The 19,556-nt window shown below is 47.9% G+C and overlaps 1 protein-coding gene across 1 annotated transcript in view; it reads left to right on the forward strand.

Annotated features, from left to right (window-relative positions):
- DNAI1 (dynein axonemal intermediate chain 1) overlaps positions 1–19,556 on the forward strand; it is a gene marked incomplete at its 5' end in the record, with an annotated part of 59,649 nt that overhangs the window by 23,237 nt on the left and 16,856 nt on the right. The window contains one exon of the mRNA XM_010163925.1: positions 6,021–6,206. Within this exon, the coding sequence (XP_010162227.1) occupies positions 6,021–6,206 (186 nt within the window). The remainder of the gene's footprint in view (positions 1–6,020; positions 6,207–19,556) is intronic.

Raw genomic sequence — 19,556 nt, forward strand, 5'->3', positions numbered from 1 at the left:
TCCTTGCAGAAGCAGGGAGGTGATGAATGTTTTTCTGAGTCAGGTCTCCTTTTGTCCTGGCAAGCCTCTGACTGCCCTGGATGTCAGAGGGACCAATGACTGTCTGAAAACCCTTGTTCATAACTCCAAAATGTCCTCCTAGAGAAAATTAATTGTATTGAAGGCTGCTCTGGCTGCAGTGGGAGTATAGAAATCATGGAAAGTAATGCCTCCACTGCATGGCAGCTTGGCTTTGCTGCAAGCTGGGGCTGCCTTGCCTGCCTGCCTTTTGGATGCTTCACAGCTGTCTTGGTGCTGGACAGGGGCTGGGGGTGGCCTGCCCGCTTGTAAATGTATTACCTGAAAGTTTGAAACAAATAATCTGTGGAGTTTTCAAATGGATGAAGTATCATGATTTAGTCAAGAAAAGAAGGAAAATCCATCACAAGGACATTGAAAGCCAAGCAGTGAGAGAGATGTCAACTGGTAAAGGGCAGCATGGTATTAAATTATCCCTCACCTTTTGCTCTTGCACTGATTTTATTTTTGTTGCCAAGTTACCAGGTATTGCCTTGTACTTACACAGATATGTATTTCCCCATAGCCTTGGTTCTGGTTGCCATCAGGTTGTTTTTGAGCATGCTAGCATTGCCCAGACCACTGCTGGGAAATGAAGCCTTGTAAGCATGGAAGAAAAGGACAGCAAAGGCTGCAGCCACTACAGATGCAGCCTGTGTTTGAGGCGTGCAATAAAGACAGGGTAGGTCAAAGTAACTCTTCAGCTCCCTTCTTCTTGGGCCACAAAAGTGAAATAGTTTATTCTGCTGGCATTGAGGCTGGTTGCTTTTGAGTGAGGCTGTTTGGAGGGTCCAGGTCTCCCCCAGATCCCCTGGCATTTCCTTCCCTGGGCTTGCAAGGCTGCAGGGAGTGACAGCAGAGTATAAGGACAGAGGAGTTCAAGTCATCTCAGAGCTGCTGAGCAGATGAGAGCCTGGGGTGACTTTCAAGCTGTAAGTGCAGTTTACAGAGCATGTAGGGAGAAGTGAGGTGTTCAAAACTCTGAATGTGTTTTGATGATGGAGCTATGGTAATAGCCTTGGACATGCACTGTGCTGTGCTTACCGAGCAGCCATGCAGAACCTCGGGGGGAACCACTGGATTTTGGGAGGTAGAATATATTTGCATGATTCATAGACAGAGGAGCTGTTGGTTTGGATGCAACTGAGCTTGATTTCTTCTCTGGCTGTTTGAGAGTCAGGCATCAAAGCAGCTCGTTTATGTCAGATATTTTCTGCAAATGTCATACAGCAGAGTTAGATCCATTATTGCCTGTGCATCAAGCGTGGAGGCTCTGTTGTTACCCTGATGAGACTTTAAAAATGTTCTTATTGAATAAAAAGCATTGACAGGGACCGCAGGATTCACCTGGTCCCATCTCAGAGAGAATGGGGCATTTGCTTAAATTCAGTGCTCCTCTTCAGGGGCTACTGACTTACTAGAGTTACTTTCCTTCCACCAAGGGAGAAGTTTGCTTTTAACAACTGCCTGGCATATCTACCATCAGACTGTCCAGCACTTTGAGATTGCGAGTCTAGGTTTCTTTTGATGGTTGTTAATGCCAGCTCATAATCCCCATGCTGCAAGGAACTGCTTAGCTCAACAGCTTGGGCTTTGTTTGGAGGGTCATAAGTGTCCTCCTGCACTTTCTTGGGATTGGCATGCAGGTTTACAGGGACCATAAATAAAACAGCTGTTGGAGCCATTGGTTACTGCCCCATGCTTTATTCTCCATGGGGATCAGCAGCTAAACTGGGGGAAGCAAAGAAGAGTTCTTGCACTTTCCTATTTCAGACATTTTTAGATTTCTTTTACCTTTCTCTCTGCACCTCTCCCCAAGTTCCTTGTTCTTGGAGTCTGCTTTATATCCCTCTAAGGAAGTGGCCATGTATTGTTTCTAAGGAGTCTGTAACAAAAGAACTGAAATGCCCTTTCCTGTTAGCAGAAAGAATGAAGGTGTGTGCTGTGGTCTGCAAGCAGCAGGGCTGCAGGGCTGCAGACCCTACAGGTCCCTGGTTTGCTTCTACAGGATCTGCAGAAGGAATCTGATAAAAGCAAGTTTATTGTCAGGAGACCCCAGCTCCCTCTCTGGGGACATGCACCACAGTGGAAACTCTTTTTGAAGACTGAAAATTAGAGGTTTGAAACCTCCACTCTGTAGTTTCTAAACTGCTCCTGGAGGAGTGTGGGTGAGAGTGTGGTGGCCCCAGGTCTCAGCATCTACAGGGAGGGAAGTGCTGGGACCAGCCTAGCCAGCATCAGAAGTGGCATGCAGAGCTGTCAGGAAAGAGAGGGGCTTTTCACAGGGAGACCCTCACTGGTTTGTAAGCTCTGACAAGGATACTGCTTTGATGTACCTTTTGTTCCTACACAGTTCTCAGTGCCATTAAAACTCAAGCTGGTGTCCCAGCACAGGGCACTCATCTGCAATGTTGCTGTATGCTGTCTTCCCATCAAAGTTACACTTTGTGCTTTAGGGACCCCGAGCAAGTTACTGTCTTTCCCATGGATTCGTGGAGCTGTGGAGTGTCACATTCTGACAAGCACCACTGCTTTGCTGTGTTGCTGGAGATAAAAGTCTGGGTGATGCTATGGTACTGAGTGAGACATCAGGGGCCAGATGGATAGGAGGAGGCCTGCCCTGTGAGCTGTAGGAGCCCAGGACAATGTGGCAGGTTGTATGTCAGTGAATATCTAAATATGCTTGTCCACCACATGTGGAAAGTTGTACAAATATCAGCCCTCATAAAAAATGGTGATCTGCACCAGGTGCCTGATGTCTGGGTGGCAGCTTTGCCTTGGTGCTGCTGGATGAGTGCCTGCCCTGAGAAAGGTTCCCTGTGGAGGCACCTGCTCTCCAGGGAGAGGGTTTAGATGTCTCTCTGGCCATCCTGGCTCCCTGTGAGTCTGATACTCAAGTTACACGTGGGCTTGCATGGCACTTCTGTGGGTCATATACTCAGAAAGGGCTCATACTGCAAAACCTGAAAGGCTGTCTTTGGATGTAGGAAATGATACATAGTCTGGAGGGATAAGGGCCACCGGAGCAGTGGGCTGAAGAGAAGTTGTGTGCTGCTGGTGATTCTCTGGGGTGGGAGATCCAGCTGGATCCTACTCCATAATCCTTAATCCCAGGACCTGAGACAGCAGGGCAGCTCATGGGACTAGGAGCTGCAAGGGAGAGCTGCACGTTTTCATTCTCCCATTCTTTGGGCAGAAAGCCCTGTGCCAAGCCCCAGGCAGATCTGCAGATGGAGCTGGTCACATGCAGTTCTGCTGCTTTACAAAACTGCCTCAAGTGTTGTGGGAAGGTTTGTGCCCCCTTTAGGTTACTCCCAAAGCACCAATAACAGTGTTGGCCTGACCCTATTTTCCCTCTCTCCTGCGGGTGTCTATAAGCCTCTAAATCAAAACCTCTGAAGTCCTTCCTAACGCCCGTGGCCCACCCCTCCATCTGGAGTGTCTGACAGCTGATATGAGGCTGATGTTTCCAGCTGAAGTACTGAAATACTTTGTTCTTTTCCATGATTCCCTTGGCAAAGGAAAAGAAGCCCATTTGTTTAGAAGCTCATAAAAGAAGAGCTTTATAGTAGGAACATTCATAAACTTGTTTGCTTTTGACCTTCTCCACATTGCTGATGATTTCAAGTTCTTGTCCCAGGCATTGTGCTTGCCTGGGCTGTCAGTGACATTTTTGAAAAACAGCCTCACCCAGAGTAATTTGCATTGCTCAGCTCTCAGCCTGCAGACAGGCCATCTTTCTCCACTGCAATGTGAGGTGGGGGTGTGCATGCGTGATACATTGACAGCCTCATAGAACTGTAGCACCCACCTGGCTGCTGAAAAGGGGCCACTAATTCCATGCTGGTTTTTTTTCTAGATTTATTGATGCTACTCAACCAGTGGGCATTTCCCAGGCTCTTAGGTTACTGAGCATTGAGCTTGTGCTCTTGGTGAGGTGGGGGGGAGATGAATCATGCCCTTAAATTGATAACGATGTACTCTGTGAAGGCAAGCAATTAGATCTTCAGTGAGTGCAGGTCATAGTGGGGATGATAGGCTTGAAAGAGAGCTTGTTCCTTCTCAGAGATAGTAAGACAGCAGGCGTAAAGTACAAGCCAGGATAGCCACCTTTGTTTATGCCTAGAGGTAGGAAGTTGGGATTACCTTGGCTGGAGTGTGGGACCTCAAGTGTCAGGTATAGATTCAGAATTTAATGCTGGCATCTGATATTCTGAGCAGATAAAAAGGAAATACTTTTTTCCACCTATGCTCCTGCTGACTGCACAAGGATTCTCCAAACTGCAGATCCTCATCTGTAGACGATATTTGGATTCCCTTCTTGAATTATGCTGTCATGGATTCTTCAAAATATGCTTGAGAACCCTGTCCACTTTTCAAGCTCTTTCCCATCTGGAAAAGTCTTATTTTACTTCAGTCTGCAAGAGTCTTCATCATCTTGTTTTCAGCATCTGTAAAATGTTTGCACAGTTTTCCTGCCCAGACCAAGGGTATCACAAATTGCTGGATGTTGAGTCCTACAAAGACAGAGAGACTCATGAGACTGCCTGGGATGTGTGCTTGTACATTTCCCAGCTCTTTGCTATACATGGATTCAGATAAAATTCACCAACTCATTGGTGTGTGTTGGGAAAGTGCATTTACTGATTTGATACAAAACCTTCCACACTCTTTGGAATAAGCTTTTATAGGGTAACTCTATCCGATTTCAGATAATTCCTAGATTCAAATTGTGAGCATGGCACAATGTTGAAATAATATGTCTCATCTGCCTGATGCTGGTAAACAAGACACAGCTGGCAGGAGATGTACAAGTAGTTCAGTTCTAATTTCCCCCATATTCCCACTGTACTTGTTAGCATAAAATATTCCCTTCTTTATTTTTTTCTGAAGACAGAAAAGGGAAAAGAAACATAAGACTGAAAGTCTCCATGGTGGATTCAAAGTGGGAGTCCAGCACGCTGGAGACTGCTTGCTTCAGCACCAGGGAAGAGAGAGAAGTTATGTTTTATTAGCCTTTGCAGGCTGTATCAGTGACAGAAGCTAATTGCAGTTATTGGGAGATAATGTTAACACATCCTCTCAAGTAACTACCTCTGTTCCCTCTGGAGTCATGATGAAACATGCATTATCATGCAGCTGGTGATGTGGCAGGTCTGTGTCAGTGCTGTATCAGTGGCGTCGGCCTGAGTTCCATGCCAGTGGAAATCCCACCTGACCAGGGCCCTGGGTCTGTCTCCCTCCACACTCACCTTTCCCATTTAGCCAGTCTTTACCTGTCACTTCTCTCCATGCTGTGTGAGAAGGATGTGTGTACAAGCATAGCATCCGAAGCAGCTGGGCTGGAGTGGTCTGCCAGCGCCAGGCTGTCCTCTGCTGTGCATTTGCCTGTGCTTCCCCGGCTTTACCCCAGGGCACACCCTTAATTATACTGTCCATGTTCCCATCACTTTCCTATTAATTACTGGTTTGAGTCTTTAATGTTATTATTAGGCTGGAAATGTTGGGAAGCTCTGCAATAAGGAGTAATAAGTTTTGCTGACAGCATTCCCTGTTTTGTGCATCAATCCGTGTTAGACTGTGATTTAACACCTGGTTGTCTCATTACTTGCAACACTGAGAAGGGACATTAAGACCTGTGGGGTTAGCAATGCTGGCTCTGAGCCTTCTCCAGTCTGGATCAGCTGAAACCTTGCTGAGGGTCTTGGGAAGACCTTGCACCCACGGCAGGGAACTGGTCCTCTCTCCATGAGTCTCTGCAGGAGGGGGACAGTCCCTCAAAGGCAGCTTCAGCACGCTGGTTACTTGAAAGAGGACAAAGACCCTGACTGCAGATGGTAACTGTGTGCTGAGGCTGCCTTTCCATGGGACGTTTCCTCTCTGATTTCTCCAGCCATCGTTCTGTGCTGAGTGCTGTTCTTGCCTGATTAATCCCTTTTGTGTTCTTTTCTTTTTTTCCCCAGGCCCATGTGTTTGATCTGAGCATTAATAAGTATGAAGCTCTCTGCACCCAGCTAGTAGTGGCCAAGAAGAAAAATAAAATAACCCATATCCAGTTTAACCCTGTCTACCCTGTTGTCATCATTGGAGATGAACGAGGCCACATTACCTCCTTGAAGCTCTCTCCCAATCTGCGCAAGATGCCCAAGGTAAGGACGACCTGCATGTGCCCTTAATGGAGGTAGCAAACCACAGCAGGTTTCTTCATGCCTTATCACTGTCCCCTCTCCTGTGGAATGATGTTGGCAAAGCTGATCTCTCCAGCAAGGTGTTTAAGATTGCCTCAAGCCTTTGAGGTAGGATGTCTGGGATGTTGGATCCCTGCCTCTGTTCCTGTAGGAGTAAGAAGGCTCAGTTCACCCCTGGGCAGGAGCAGGGACTGGTGAGAAGGGGGTTTGCTGTCTGTTGGTACTTTCTCACCATGGTCCAGACAAGCCCAGAAGCTCTGCAGAGGCTCATTTGTTTCCCAAAGCTCACATCTTTTCTGAGCTTTGAGTTTTATTTGGAAAACTCCTTGAGACCAAGTAAAGGAGGTTCCAAACTCCTTCCCAAATCCTCCTACAGAGCCCATGCTGCCTGTCTTCTTGTGCTCTTGGATCATCGGAGCCTACCCCCTGACCACTGTGTCATCTCTGCTGTAAATGAGCAAGTACTGTCTTTAATTTGTGAGGAGGCTTGGATCCTTGTCTCAAGTGACAGCAAGGAGATGCACATGCCTCTGTGAGATGGTGAAGCCCCTTTTCCCACCCAACCATGAGGGCCAGTCATGAAGGATGATGGCCTCTCCCACAAGGATCCTTTACTAGACTTTCTTTCTGGGCTTCCTCCATCTATGAGCTGAATGGCTGTAAATGCAGTGTCCTTTCTGAGCCCATATGATTCTCATATCCAGTTGCCTCTTTTTTAGCGGAGCTTTTTCAGTTTCAGGCTTTATAGAACTGATCCAAGAAAGCAATCTCTCAAGATTATAATCTTTATGTACCCCCAAAGGTTTATATACTCTACTAACCCATGGTATTAGGCAGAGTCTTTGACCAGGAACTGATCACACTGGTGTCATTCCAGAGTCTTCTGAGTGATTTTTTTAGAGTTCCTTCAGCTGGACACCATTGGAAATGTGAATATTCCCTGTACTGAGAGGTCATAGAAAACACAGTAGTGTGGCAGTCTGTTTGGGGCTGGGCATGGAAGCTGTGGAGGAGAATGTCTTACATGCTTCACACTTTTCTGTTTCCATTGAATCCACAGCCTGAGACCATCCAGGCTCTCATGGCTGTCATCAGCTTGGCTCAGGACAAGTTTCCTGGTTGTTTGATGAATCCTTCTGGGGCATGGCCAAGCGCTGTGTCTGCCAAAGACCCTGGTTGCACAAGGGTTCAACAGTGGAGATGAATGACACCCACATAAATGTGGCTGCTCTCCTCTGCACCCCAGCTGTGGGGTGAGTATCCACCAGCAGTACTGCACTGTGGGTCAGAATGAGTTCAAATGTCTCCTTCCTCCTGGTAGCCAGCAGCAGTCCTCTGTGCAGGTATGAATGTCGTCATCTCCCTTTGCCAGCTTTCTTCAAAGGCAAATAATTGCGTGTCTTTGACAAAGCAGTCTAAACTGTGAGTTCAGGAGTGGCTCAATCACTTACTGCTGACCTTAAACCAACAGGTACCATATCCCCAGCAACATATAAATGAGATGGAAATGGACTCTGCTGCTCTGATGTTATTAAGCTATCTGTCTTCTGCCTGCTCGGCTGGGTTTGAAAGCACACTAAACACTGAACTAAATGTTTCCTGCACATGCAGAGAAGGAGGAGGGATGTTCAGGCATGGTTGGCATTGTGTGAAGGTCCCCTGGCTACAGCAGCTCTTCTCTGAAAGAGATGAGAATTTAAAATGGATGACAAGCAGTGTGGTAGCAAAGTGGTGGATCTGGCCCAGCCAGCTCAGCTACCTTGCTGTGCCACAAGTGGACAAGTGAGCTGGGTCCCCAAGCTCATCTTTCGTGGCTGATGTGGCATCTCCTGCACCAAATGCCAGTGTCCAGGACCCTGTGGTGAGGAGGTTTAGCTGCTGCAAGAGTGTGTCTTAAACAGAGGGAAATCAACCTCTGGCAGAACAGGCAGTGACATCCACTGCATCCTCCTGTCTGACTCCTTGCTGTGCCAGGACCAGCCTTTGTGTCCTTAACTAGCAGCAAACCTCCAGCCATGTTTGCAGGAGTGTCATCTCACTGTGGGGAGTCAAGTGTACTTCCAGAGTATTGATCCTGGCTCCTCTGAAGATCAAGTCAGCATGCTCTTTAAACCTTTACCCTGTGCAACCAGCTTTCCTCTGTAAAATGACTTCACTTCTCCCTCTTTTCTGGGAGCCAAGTTAACAGTTACAGAATATTCATAGTTTTTATAAGTGGAGAGGGTCCAAAACTGTGCAGAGGAGTCCTGGAATCCCAGCTGTCTCCTCACAGATAAAGAAAACTGTCTGTGCCTGGCTTGGTCCCTGAGTACTCCAGTATGGCCTCTCTGGCACTTGATCCCCGCAGCTCCCAGTGGGAAAACCTGTCTGACACCCAGGAGGAAAAGCTATGGCCAGTGCTTCTGGAGCTTGTGACCTTCACACCAACCCCAGCATGTGTGAGGTCAGATGGTCTTGTTCCCACCAATACCTTAGGAGATGGGAAGGTACCTTGCTGAGGTCTGTCAGAACACGGTGTGCCAATGGGAAGGGGCAGTCAGAGGCTCATCCACATCTCATGGTCCCTCTGTTTTACACTGGTGCTATAGGGGTTTAGCTGTGAAGCTTCTCCACCAGGTTCCCACACAGCTGGGGCAGCTGCTTTTGACAGGTATGACTAGCAGTCTAATCACTCTTTTTTGAGAGAGCTCTTAATAGCCACATGCCAATCCCTCTGTCCCCTAAAAACAGATGTAATGCTGTCTGCTCCATGTTCTGCAGATTCCTTGGCTGTCACTAGGCTTCCAAGATAGGGCTCACCAAGAAAGACTGAGCTAACTTCATCCCAGTGGGATTTCAGCCATTCTGAATTTATTCTGGTTTGCCTGTTAGTTAAAGCTGCTGCGGTGGGTAAGTTGAAATAAGCAGGGTAAGGACCTCCTGAGTTCTTGTCAGACCTTGATTCATTCCTCTTTTCATGTCCTTGAGTGAGGAGGAGAGGTTTAAAAGCGCTTTAAATAATTTGCACGGTTGATCTGCAGCTTAATTAATTCATGTTTGTAAAACACTTTGGGATCTTTTAAGAAGTGTTATTTAATACTCTGAGTTTTGCTGTCAGCAGCATTAGCGCAGCCTCATTTATGAACATTTGGCAGAACAAATAAGCCAAGGGGGGATCTTCTTGAAAGCACTCAGGTAGCATTTTCAGAAGTGGCTTTCACCAAGACACATAGAAAAACCTTCCAAAAATGCCTAAAACTCCATGTGAGTTTAGGCCTCCTAAATCATTTAGTGGCACATGGGCAAATGTGCATTTGCTATTGAGAGGAAGCTGGGGACAGGGGCTCTGCCACCCATCAGGCACTTGTGTCAAGGGCACATCTGTGTGCACAGAGGGTACAGAGGTCCCTGTGCTCTTGCCAAGCACAGCAGGTGTCCTTGTGTATTTGCCCTGGTGATTTGGGTCCTGAAACCCTCCCTATTCCCACAAGGAAACCTGGTGAAACTAGTTGGGGTCCCTCTGCTCAGAGCTCAGAGGTGGGGCAGAAATCCTTGCAGTATTTTAAGGTGCAACAGCAGGAACAAGTGGCTCTCTACTGTCATCCAAGCTGCTTTTGGACTCCAAGCACTCCTTAAATATTGCATTGGTTGTCAGGCAGGAATTGTTTAACTAATAAAGTATTGTTCCTAATTTGTAACAACCTTAGTGGTTGAGTTCACCCGAGGGAAGCATTGCTGTAAGAAGAATCAGTTTGGGGCAGAGGTGTTTAATTAGTAAGCCTTTTGGGTTTCATTTGAGAGTTGGAAGAAATTAAAGCATTTTGTCATCACAGCGAGAAGAATGTAGCTGCTCATGGGCTTTGGTTTGTTTCTAAAAAACTGCTAAAATAGCCTGGAACAATCCCTGTCAATGCCCAAAGCAAGCAGGTGATAGTGAAAAAAAGCGTGAAGAGTTTTTAGAAGTGTTGAGAGACCACAGCAGAGTGGGAGGAGAAACAAAAGCAGGTCAGAGAAAGGTTACAATACAACATTTGCTGAGACTATTCTTGGCCAGTACCCAGGCTGACATCCAGGGAGGCAGCCAGCTTCTTGGCCTGATGCTTGTCTTGGATATTTATCTTGGATTATCTAGGATTGTTATCTCAGTCTCTCTTCCTGCTACTGGTTTCTTCACATGCAAGTCACCTCTTTCTCTGTCCCTTGGGCACAATCAGATTCTTCCCAGGCAATAAATCCTGGCGGAGAGGGTCTAGCTGGGAGTGAGTGGAATGAGAAGGGGAGCATGGCTTCTCACCCATCCCAGGATGCAGAGGCAAGGCAGTGCGTGGGTCAGGAGTGGCAGGCACACACCTGTGAGTCCAATGCTGGGTGCCTGTGAGCAGCTTGTGGTGTGCAGACAAGCGAGGGGGCATGGGGTGGCCGTGAGCCTTCCTATCCATGTGCACATTCTGGGTGTTTGCTCCACTCTCTCTGTGCCTTATCATACCAGTCAGTGTCACCTCCAAACTCCTTGTGCCTCCCTGCCTCTTTGCAGCCCTGATGATTTTGTCCTTGGACAGATCCAACCCAAGGTTGCTAAGCCAAGGCAGTGACCACTGAGTTTTTGTGCCTGAAGTACTTTGGCTCTTGGACCATAGCTGGTGGCAGGTTCTGTAGGGAGGACTGTAATGAACATGGGAGGATGTTGGGGTTTTCAGGAGGTGAAGGAGGGAAGGTGTTTTGGGGAAGACTGATAAAGTGTGTAAAGTCTTATGAAAACAGTGGCTGAAATCTCTTCTTCAGCCTATCCCCCTCCCAGCACTGCCTCCTTCACTATCTCCTGGGGCTTAAGGTTTCTTCCTCCTCATACTCCCCAGCAGCATCCACTGCTCACAGTGCTTTCTCAATAAGGGACCCTGGTTTTATCCCTATGCCCAGCCTTGGTGGGATGCTACTCAGGTCCAGAGCTGGTACTAAGCTAAGACAGTGTGAATGAGCAGTGGGATGCTTGATCTTGAACCTCACTGCTTTGTAGCCTTGCATTGCTGTGACCCAGGGTGATGGGGAGAAACTTGAAAGCATTAAGGACCAGGAGGTTGTTTCTGTTCTTAGTGCTTTTCTGTAGCTGTGGAAGATATTTCAGTAACAGTGAGGGATGAACCAACCAGCATAGGAAGCTGAACCTGAACTCCTTCCTTCTGTCCCAGGAGGTACAGTCCATCTGCATGTGGGACTGCATTTACAGAAGGAAGCTATAGATTAGATATACTCTCCGAGGTCTCATCAGTCCTGGACCAGTGAGTGGTTTAGAGCTGTAGGAAGTACATTCTGTCCCCAAACTTTCTGTTTCAACAGCTCTCATGTGGTATCATTCTGCCTGAGAGAACAGCACTCACCTCTCCTCTCCAAACAGATCCAGCCTTGCTCTTCTAGTGGTGTAATTCCCAGTGCCTCAGTTTTCATGCAAATGCTCCTCTCATTGAAATTCCCGCAGTCGCCTCTGTTCCGTTCGAGCGGTGGCCGATTTCCTTGTGTCTCGTCAGGGCTGGCTAATTGTGCAGTGACCCAAAAGCACAGAGCACAAGCAGTGCTGGAGGAATCTGGCGTCAAGCGCTGCTCTGCCTTGCCTACATCAGGACTGCCTCCTCCAGATGCAGCTTGGCCCCCTGATAAGGAGCCACACACAGATAAGCTTGGGTCTCGTAAAAACTGACCTGCAGCTTGATGGTTTTGCTTTCTCTGAGATTTGCAAATGCTTTTTGATTTCCCTTCAGTCCCTCCTCTGTTATTTAGGCTAGTTGCAGATAGCTGCTCTCTGTACTGTCAGGGGAAGAACTGAGCACCATGGGGTGGATCCAGAGACTTGTGAAATTCTGTTTCTAGCCATTCACAGCTTTATGTGTCACTTGTGTAGACCGGGTAAGGACATACGCACCAGCCTTGACTCCTTGGTACAGGAAGGAAATCCAGTGGTGGAGGCCTTCAAGAAGAGCAGGTTAGAGACACATGTGTAGGGACATGTTGCTCTGGGCCTGCCTTGGAGCAGGAAGGGCTGGAGGTGGTTGCTGTGACAATCCCTGCTGCCAGTGCGTGCTGGCCCTAGCACACACTGAGGCCAGCAAAAGGCCATGTTGCTTGTGTGCAGCTCACCAGGGTGTGTACAGCATTACTGGCAACCTGTAGCCATTTTGCTATGAAGTTCCATGTAAATCAACGTCTGCCAAAGGGAATACTGATGTGCACTGACAAAAGCAGGGTCCTCTGCCCCTTCTGCCTGCTCCTTCCTCGTCATTGTGCTGGGAAACCCATTAGCAGGAAAACCTTCACAGCCCACCAGGATCCATTTTTCTTTCACTGTCCCATATCAGGATATCTCCCAATCTAGTGTAGCCTGAGATAAAATGAGAGAACTATTTAGTCCTAGTAAGCTGTGTCTTGGGAAAGGAGATGTCCATGTGCCAGATGTTCCTTCTTGGGCAGAACTGAAGCCTTTGGATATTTATCTGGAGACCCTGCACATACCCACTGTGCACAGGAGAGTGGCTCTATGGCACAAATCCAGATGTCCAAAACTGTCACACCACAGGTACAACAAGTTCTGGATCCCAGATAGAGATGTGGCAATCTTAGACACTAGCACTGTTTGGAGACCTAACCCAAATAAGCCAGCAGTAAATCTAAAGGACTTGAATCTACTTTCATTCAATCAGTTTTCTTCATTTTCAGAGAAATAACTTTTGAGTTGCATTAGACTATGTGAAGAGATAAGAGAACTCTATGTAACTGCAGGATTGCTGAACAAGGTCAAAGAGCTGGGGTTTTTCTTCTTTTCACTGTTCCTGGCCATGTGTCTTCAACCTTATTTTTGTTGTGTAATGCCACTTTCTGTGACCGCTCTGTTTGGCAGTTGGTAGAGAGAGACAACATCAGCGTATTTACAAGTTATTTTAAGCTGAAGTCAATTCTCAGTGGTCAGGATGAAGCGTGTTTAGCAGGTTAAATGGAAACACTGGCAACTGGAGCAAGAAAAGGTCCCATTTTAAGAAAATTCAATAGTACTTATAAATTATTTCTAAAGTGCCAGTCTCATCTTGTGAGGTGCTGTGTGCTGTCAGGGGGACACTGACAAAGTCAGGAGGACTGGTTTTGACTTTCTAGTTTTCTTTTTGAAGATCTTTGCAATAAAAAGGGTTGCCTGTGTTTTAAAGTGGTGCAAGACTGGTCCATTTTGCGATACTAAAGGTTTGGAGAAAGTTGCTACGGGGATTTGGTTTTGTGATCAATAATAGTCGAGTCACTGAGGTAAATGCCCCTCTCTAGACATAAATCTGGTGCATGTCCATTAGATTTTTGCTGCCCTCTGGTTATTCAAGAGTAACTGAAATCTAAATTTAGCCAAGCAAAATGGGTTTTAGTGAGGCCTTATTTTACTCCTTCCCTTGTATTTCTCCAGCACAGTTAAGTTGATACAACAACTGTTCTGTCAGCAGGCTTTGCATCCTCTTCCTCCTGAACAGGTTGTGTCTGTACTTTGTTGCCTGCCGTCCTAGAGCTCCCCAAGCTCCAGCAGCCTCAGCTTTGCTCCTTTGCAGCCCGATGAGCCTGTCACTGCCTGTCCTGGGAAATGCCTAATGCATGAGAAGGAGCCTTGTTTGACATCTTCAAAGGATTTGCATTTTGGTTAGATCTGCAATTGCCTGAATACACCTCTTTTGCTTACACAACTCCTCCTTGAGCTGGAGCCTCTGCTTTCTCCAGTGCCTTGGCAGAAGCCCTTGACAGCAGAGGAGTGAACAGAGCATAACATTATGGCAAGAGAGGCACTGCCCAGCCTCGCAGACCATTTGGCTGACCTTTCCTCCCTGTTTATTTCTTTAGCTGTCCTCTGCGGATTCATTTCTATGCACATGACTTTAATCCTCTCCAGAAAACTGGGGCACCCTGAGACATCACCACTTCTTTGCCTGAATAACAGCCCTGGTAGAAAGGCAGAGGGAAGGGGCTGTTTTCAAAGCGTGCCCTCAGCAGAGCCAGTGAGAGAAGCTTTCGGGGAGACTCTCATTCTCCCAGCAGTGGCTGGATGTGAGAGCAGGTCTGCCAACGTGCAGCCTCTCCTGCAGAGGCTATTTGGTGCTCAACCCCCTGCCATAACTGATTATGGCTGGCCGCTGATGGTGGCTATGTGGATCCTTAGCCTACAGGTCATCTGAGGCTGGGCTGCTTTTTTGCCAGAGAACTCTGAGCAGCTCTTGGGAGTGTGGCTATTCCTAAGCACTGTCTCTGCTGCAGGAGTGTGGAGGAGGAAAGCTTGTTAATTCAGCCCCTGAGCTTCAGGGTACATTTGAAGGGCAAAGCAACAGCTCATCATGAGGATTCAGTGCAAAGTGATGGCTGGTGCCTGGGAGACCCAGCCCTGGTCCTGGACCTGGCCCCTGCATCTCCTTGGATGAGATACATCTCCTCTCCACATTGAAGTGGGATGACACCCATCTCCCTGGGAGCCACAGCAACCAAGTGAGAGGTTCCACAGACACCACGGATCCACTCCCCTGCAGTCTCTCTTCCCCATGTGTCCCTCTGGCTGAGTCCCCATTTTGGGACACATCCCGTATAGTATACCCTAGGAGGGAAGCTGAGTTTGTCCATCAGTACACGGATGGACAGCTACATCCCACCGAGGCCCAGCACTTAGCAGGATTTCCTGCATCCTGTAGTGTCCAGCATAGGAGGACAGTTGGATGTAAAAGGCTGTCAGGCACAAAATTTCAAGCTAGGGCAGCCAGATTCCTGCAGAACTGATGAAAATTAGAAAGTGGAACAGGATACCGAGAGAAGCTGGCCCATGACTGGCAGACACAGCAGTGATGTGATGTTACAATCCATCTCAGCAATCCCATCTTGTCCCTGTGCTGCTCCTCAGCTGTCCATCCTGGTAGAAAGAGGTGTGGGAAGGGGAGGATGAGAGCGCAGGTCTTGGCATGGCACAGAGGGGAGAGGCAGCAGTAGGATGAGTGAAAGGACAAGGAGCTGGTTCATGGCCTGAACAGGCAGGAGCAGGCATCCCATGAGTGTCCTGGCCAGCAAAGGATGTGAAACCCTGGGATGCAGGTGAGCAGCTCCCTGTTGGCTCTGTACCCCTACAGGGGTTGGGTTGGCCTCCATTTGTGCTGGTCATGCAATTTAGATGGAAAATTGTGACTAATCCTTTCCAACTCATGTCTGTGCAGTGTCCCAGGCACCTGAAACTCACTCAGCAGGGATGGCAAATGGGGTACTGGCCGTTATTTGCAAGGCCCATCCCAGTGATGGTTTTGCATTGTGTCACTGAACTCTGCAATGCCCCAGAGCTTGGAGAAGGTGGGTTTTTACTCTTCTTCAAGATCATCAGCTGTTCCTTGCTTGTGGTATTACACACCTTGTCCCTGGGCATTGTTTGGGCACTCTGGGGCAGTGTCCCTCATTGCAGAACCCACTGGTATTTCCTGCAGTGACACAGACAGGAAATTTCATGTGACATGGAGTAGTAGGAAGAAATGTGGCTACAAGGGCCAGAGGAACAGCTTGCTGCATCCCTGTAACTCCTCCTGAGCTGCTGCCAGAGCCTGACACAGCCTTCCCCAAACAGCCGGCCTGGGTTGGAAAGGGCTGAGGCTGCCAGTGGAGACATGGGGGGGCAGGTCCCTGCCTGGGAGAGTATGTCTGTGTAAAATACATGCCAGTTACATGGCTGTAAAAAGTTCTTCACTTCCAGACTTCTCCTGTGTGTTTCCTGACACCCAGTGTATTGATCTTACAGACCTCCATGCCCCTGCATTCCCCAATGGAAACCACTGCACTTGCTCCCAGCCCTTGCCAAGTCTCTCCCCAACTCATGCTCATGCCATCTACCAGCCTCCTCTGAAAGAAAAGAAAGGGAGACACCTGTGCCAGCAGGCAGGCCAAATAAATAGCCCTTGCTCAAATTAATTTGATGGGCTCAATGGGGAATTGTTTAAATGAGAAAAGGGAAGGAATCACCGATGAATAAAATGTCTTGCTGCTCATGGTGATGGAGCTGACGCAAAAGGATTATTTTTATCCCATGGAGAAAAGGAAGAGAAGAGCCCTGCAAAGCAGAGAAGAGGGGCTGCCTTACAGTGCAACTGGCTGTGGGAGATGCAGCGACGGCTGCAGTCAAAGCAGCTCCAAGGTTCTCCTGGAGGGAAGATGTTACGCTCCAATTCTCTGACTGTTTCTGTGAGATGGGATGCCAGGCACCAACTGTGTGAGGCTGTCTTAGGGCAAAGATCCTGTGCTCTCCCCTACTGCCACGTCCCTCCAGGGAGCTACCTGTGATCCCACTGCTCCCAGTGCAGGCAGTGTCTGAGCTCCTCACCCAGTGCAGGGTCCTGGTCAGTGCAGAGACCTGTTCTGCCCAGGCAGGGTTGTGTTTCCCACCTCCCAGCCCAATGGACTGAAATCTCCTTATTGTTATCCCCAGACTGTGTCCCCATGAGCTGTGCCCTTGCTGCATGGTGTCCTATGGGTGTATCTCTCCCATCGCCTTCCCCACGCTCCCTTTTCTCTGCAGTGGGACAGCTCTGACTGTTTCACAGCAGCACTAGAGTGCCACGTCCCATCCAGGTGGTTATCCCTCTAACCCCAGCCCTGATGGCAGAACGCTCCCTCCCCACAACCCTGTATTTGTGCAGGGAATTGTCACTGCTCACTCACAGATTCTTGCATTTGTCCCTTTTAAATCACGTACGAGTTTTCCAGGTCGCATCTCTGGTCCAGCAAAGTAATTTCAAATTCCAGTCCTGCCTTCCTGGACACCTGCAGCCTTCCCATCTGTCCCAGTGTCCAAGCACTAACAGAAATGCTGACCAGATCCCCTCCAGACCATGGAGTCAAGAGGGTTGCACAAAACTCTGTGCTGACAGCTCTGGGTATAGCTAGTCAGCTGAGTCTTACTAGCTTCTACTTTATATCTATATCTCTTTTGCCTCACTTGAGGATCAGAATATCAAGTTAGGCAATGGTGAAGTCTTCCTGAGGTTGAGATTAATGACTTCTGTGTCTTTCCTGTCCACAAGGTCTATTAACTTGTTGCAAAAAGAAATCAGATTTGTTCAGCGCGACTTCTTTGGTACAAATCTGTGTTAGCTGTAATGCATCTCCTCACAGGCATTTACAGGTTGTTGGCTTGTTCCACTCATCTGCTGAGAAGTGAGGTTAAACTGAAGGGTCTGTGACTCTCTTTTTTTAGGATAGTTACTACATTTACCTTTTTCAGCTTTCTGATCCCTATCATCCTCTGAAATTCCCCAAGATAAATGCTTTAGATTAAGGCCATTAGGTCAAGCCGATGTGAAAACAGTTGCCTTCCCAAGGGGCTGGGGCTGTTGTAGCCAGGGTGGTCTCATACACCATAAGCAAGTCAAAGCCTGTGGGCACAGATTAACACCCTTTATTAGGCAAACAAATATACCTGGGAAGAAAAGAGAAGTGCATGTGCCCTAAACCTTGTCTTTTATTCTCCAGATGTATATTAGTTGAGCTAATAAAAGGCACATTGCATCTCCCTGCCATGCCTTGCTCAACCACAGCAGGCATCTCCCCAGTTGCTGGTATCAGCTGTCCTGCAGACTAGGGATTGCAGGAAAGGGGAAAGGTTCCTTCCCAGGAGTACAGAAGGATCGTTGATGTGAGCACTGCTCAGTCTCTGCTTTCTTATTTGTTTGCTTCCTCTGACTTTCTGATGATTATATTGACTTGCTGTCAGAAGTCAGGCACCAAAACCAGAATGACCAGAAGCTGCTTTTGCAAATGCAGTTGTGAGACTGGACGATGCTCATCCCTCTCCAGGATTAGGCCTCCTGCTTTGATCTACACTGAAGGAACCTGCTAAGCCAGGAAAAGGCTCTCATTTTATCTGGCCTCAGCAACCAAAGAATGTCCAGTGGGAGTGCAGGAAATTAATAATTTAGTGTCTTTCATGTCATTAAAAAAAAGAAAGTGCACCAGGCTTTGCTGCATGGTTAGAGTTTGTAATAGAGCAGAGCAAAAGGCTGATGGACTGGGTTTCAATTACAACTGCTTGTTCAAGAAGAAAAGCTCTGCTGTAAAAACACCAGCTAAATGGCTCTTGTGACCTGGGGACTAGGAAACTTGGGATACACAAGGACATGGAAGCCTGAGAAACTTCTGCTCATTTGCTACCACGAGGCTAAAGGCAGGGCTGTGAAGGTGCCTTCTCACTTAGCCCAGCCTCACAAAGCACCAGTGAGGGAGAGGCGTGTGGGTCTTGCTCCCACAATGAGGAGAGCTGGGGTAGCTCGGGCCTGAAGTGCAGTTCCTGGGGTGGCTGTAGGGACAAAGACTTGCAGAGGGATCTGTCATCCCTTCTGCACTAGCAGGGGAAAAAATGCCAAGGTGAAATTTCATTCTTTAGGGTGTTTGTACCCTGCTCATAGCTAGGGATGTGCTGCCAGGCATGATTTTTTAGAGGCTGGTGCTGTAGGCAAAGTCTTCTGCAATCAGTCAGATCTTCACTTAGAGTCAAGGTTAGTCTGAACTGTAACTCAGAAAAGCCACAAAAAAATGGGACACCACACCTGCAAAGGAAGAAAGAGGGTGGGCTTGACAGAGAAAGCTCCAGCCCTCAGTTCCTTCATCTCTGAAACAGTCCTAGCAGTTGTGGTCACAGGCTAGGCAGGGGTTCCCAAGAAAAAGACAATTGGCTTGTCCCTTCCTCTCTGTCCCTGCCCCTTACTCAGCTTCGAGTCACTGGCAGGGGTTCGTTGGAAAAGGTACAGCCTGTGTCTCCGTGATTCACAGTGCTTCACAGCAACGGTTTTTGCTTTCTGTAGGCTGCAGTGAAACCACTGACCATGCCTTGCCCCTGCTCCTACCTGCGAGTGAGTAAGCCCTGAGTTAGTAAAAGTCTTGGGTGGACTGGGCTGAAAGCTGCTACAGCAGTGCCATGCATTATGTGATGTGGCTGAGGGAATTAGGGGAAACTTAAGAATTGCAATCAAGCTGTTTCCCCTGCTTCAGAAAGAATTGCTTCTCTACCAACGTGAGACCTCTTAAACACCACCACGCTCCCTGTGGACTTACTACTTCATGGGCTTTCAGCATTGCTTGGCAAATATTGTTTGACTGAGGTTTCTGGTAAATCTGTTGCAAGATATTATTTATAGCCTGAAATAATGGTTCAGTGTGGACTTTCTTTTAAAAATAATCATCCTGTTTAAAAGAGAAAGCACTACAGAAAACCCGCATGGATTCAGTTAAAGTGAGCTGGGACCAGCAGATCCTTAAAGGTAACTGTAGGCAGGGATGTCTGGCTGGTAGGGGTGACTCTAGCAA

The sequence above is a fragment of the Antrostomus carolinensis genome, unplaced genomic scaffold, assembly GCF_000700745.2.
Source record: "Antrostomus carolinensis isolate BGI_N321 unplaced genomic scaffold, ASM70074v2 scaffold2653, whole genome shotgun sequence".
Taxonomy (NCBI): Eukaryota; Metazoa; Chordata; class Aves; order Caprimulgiformes; family Caprimulgidae; genus Antrostomus; species Antrostomus carolinensis.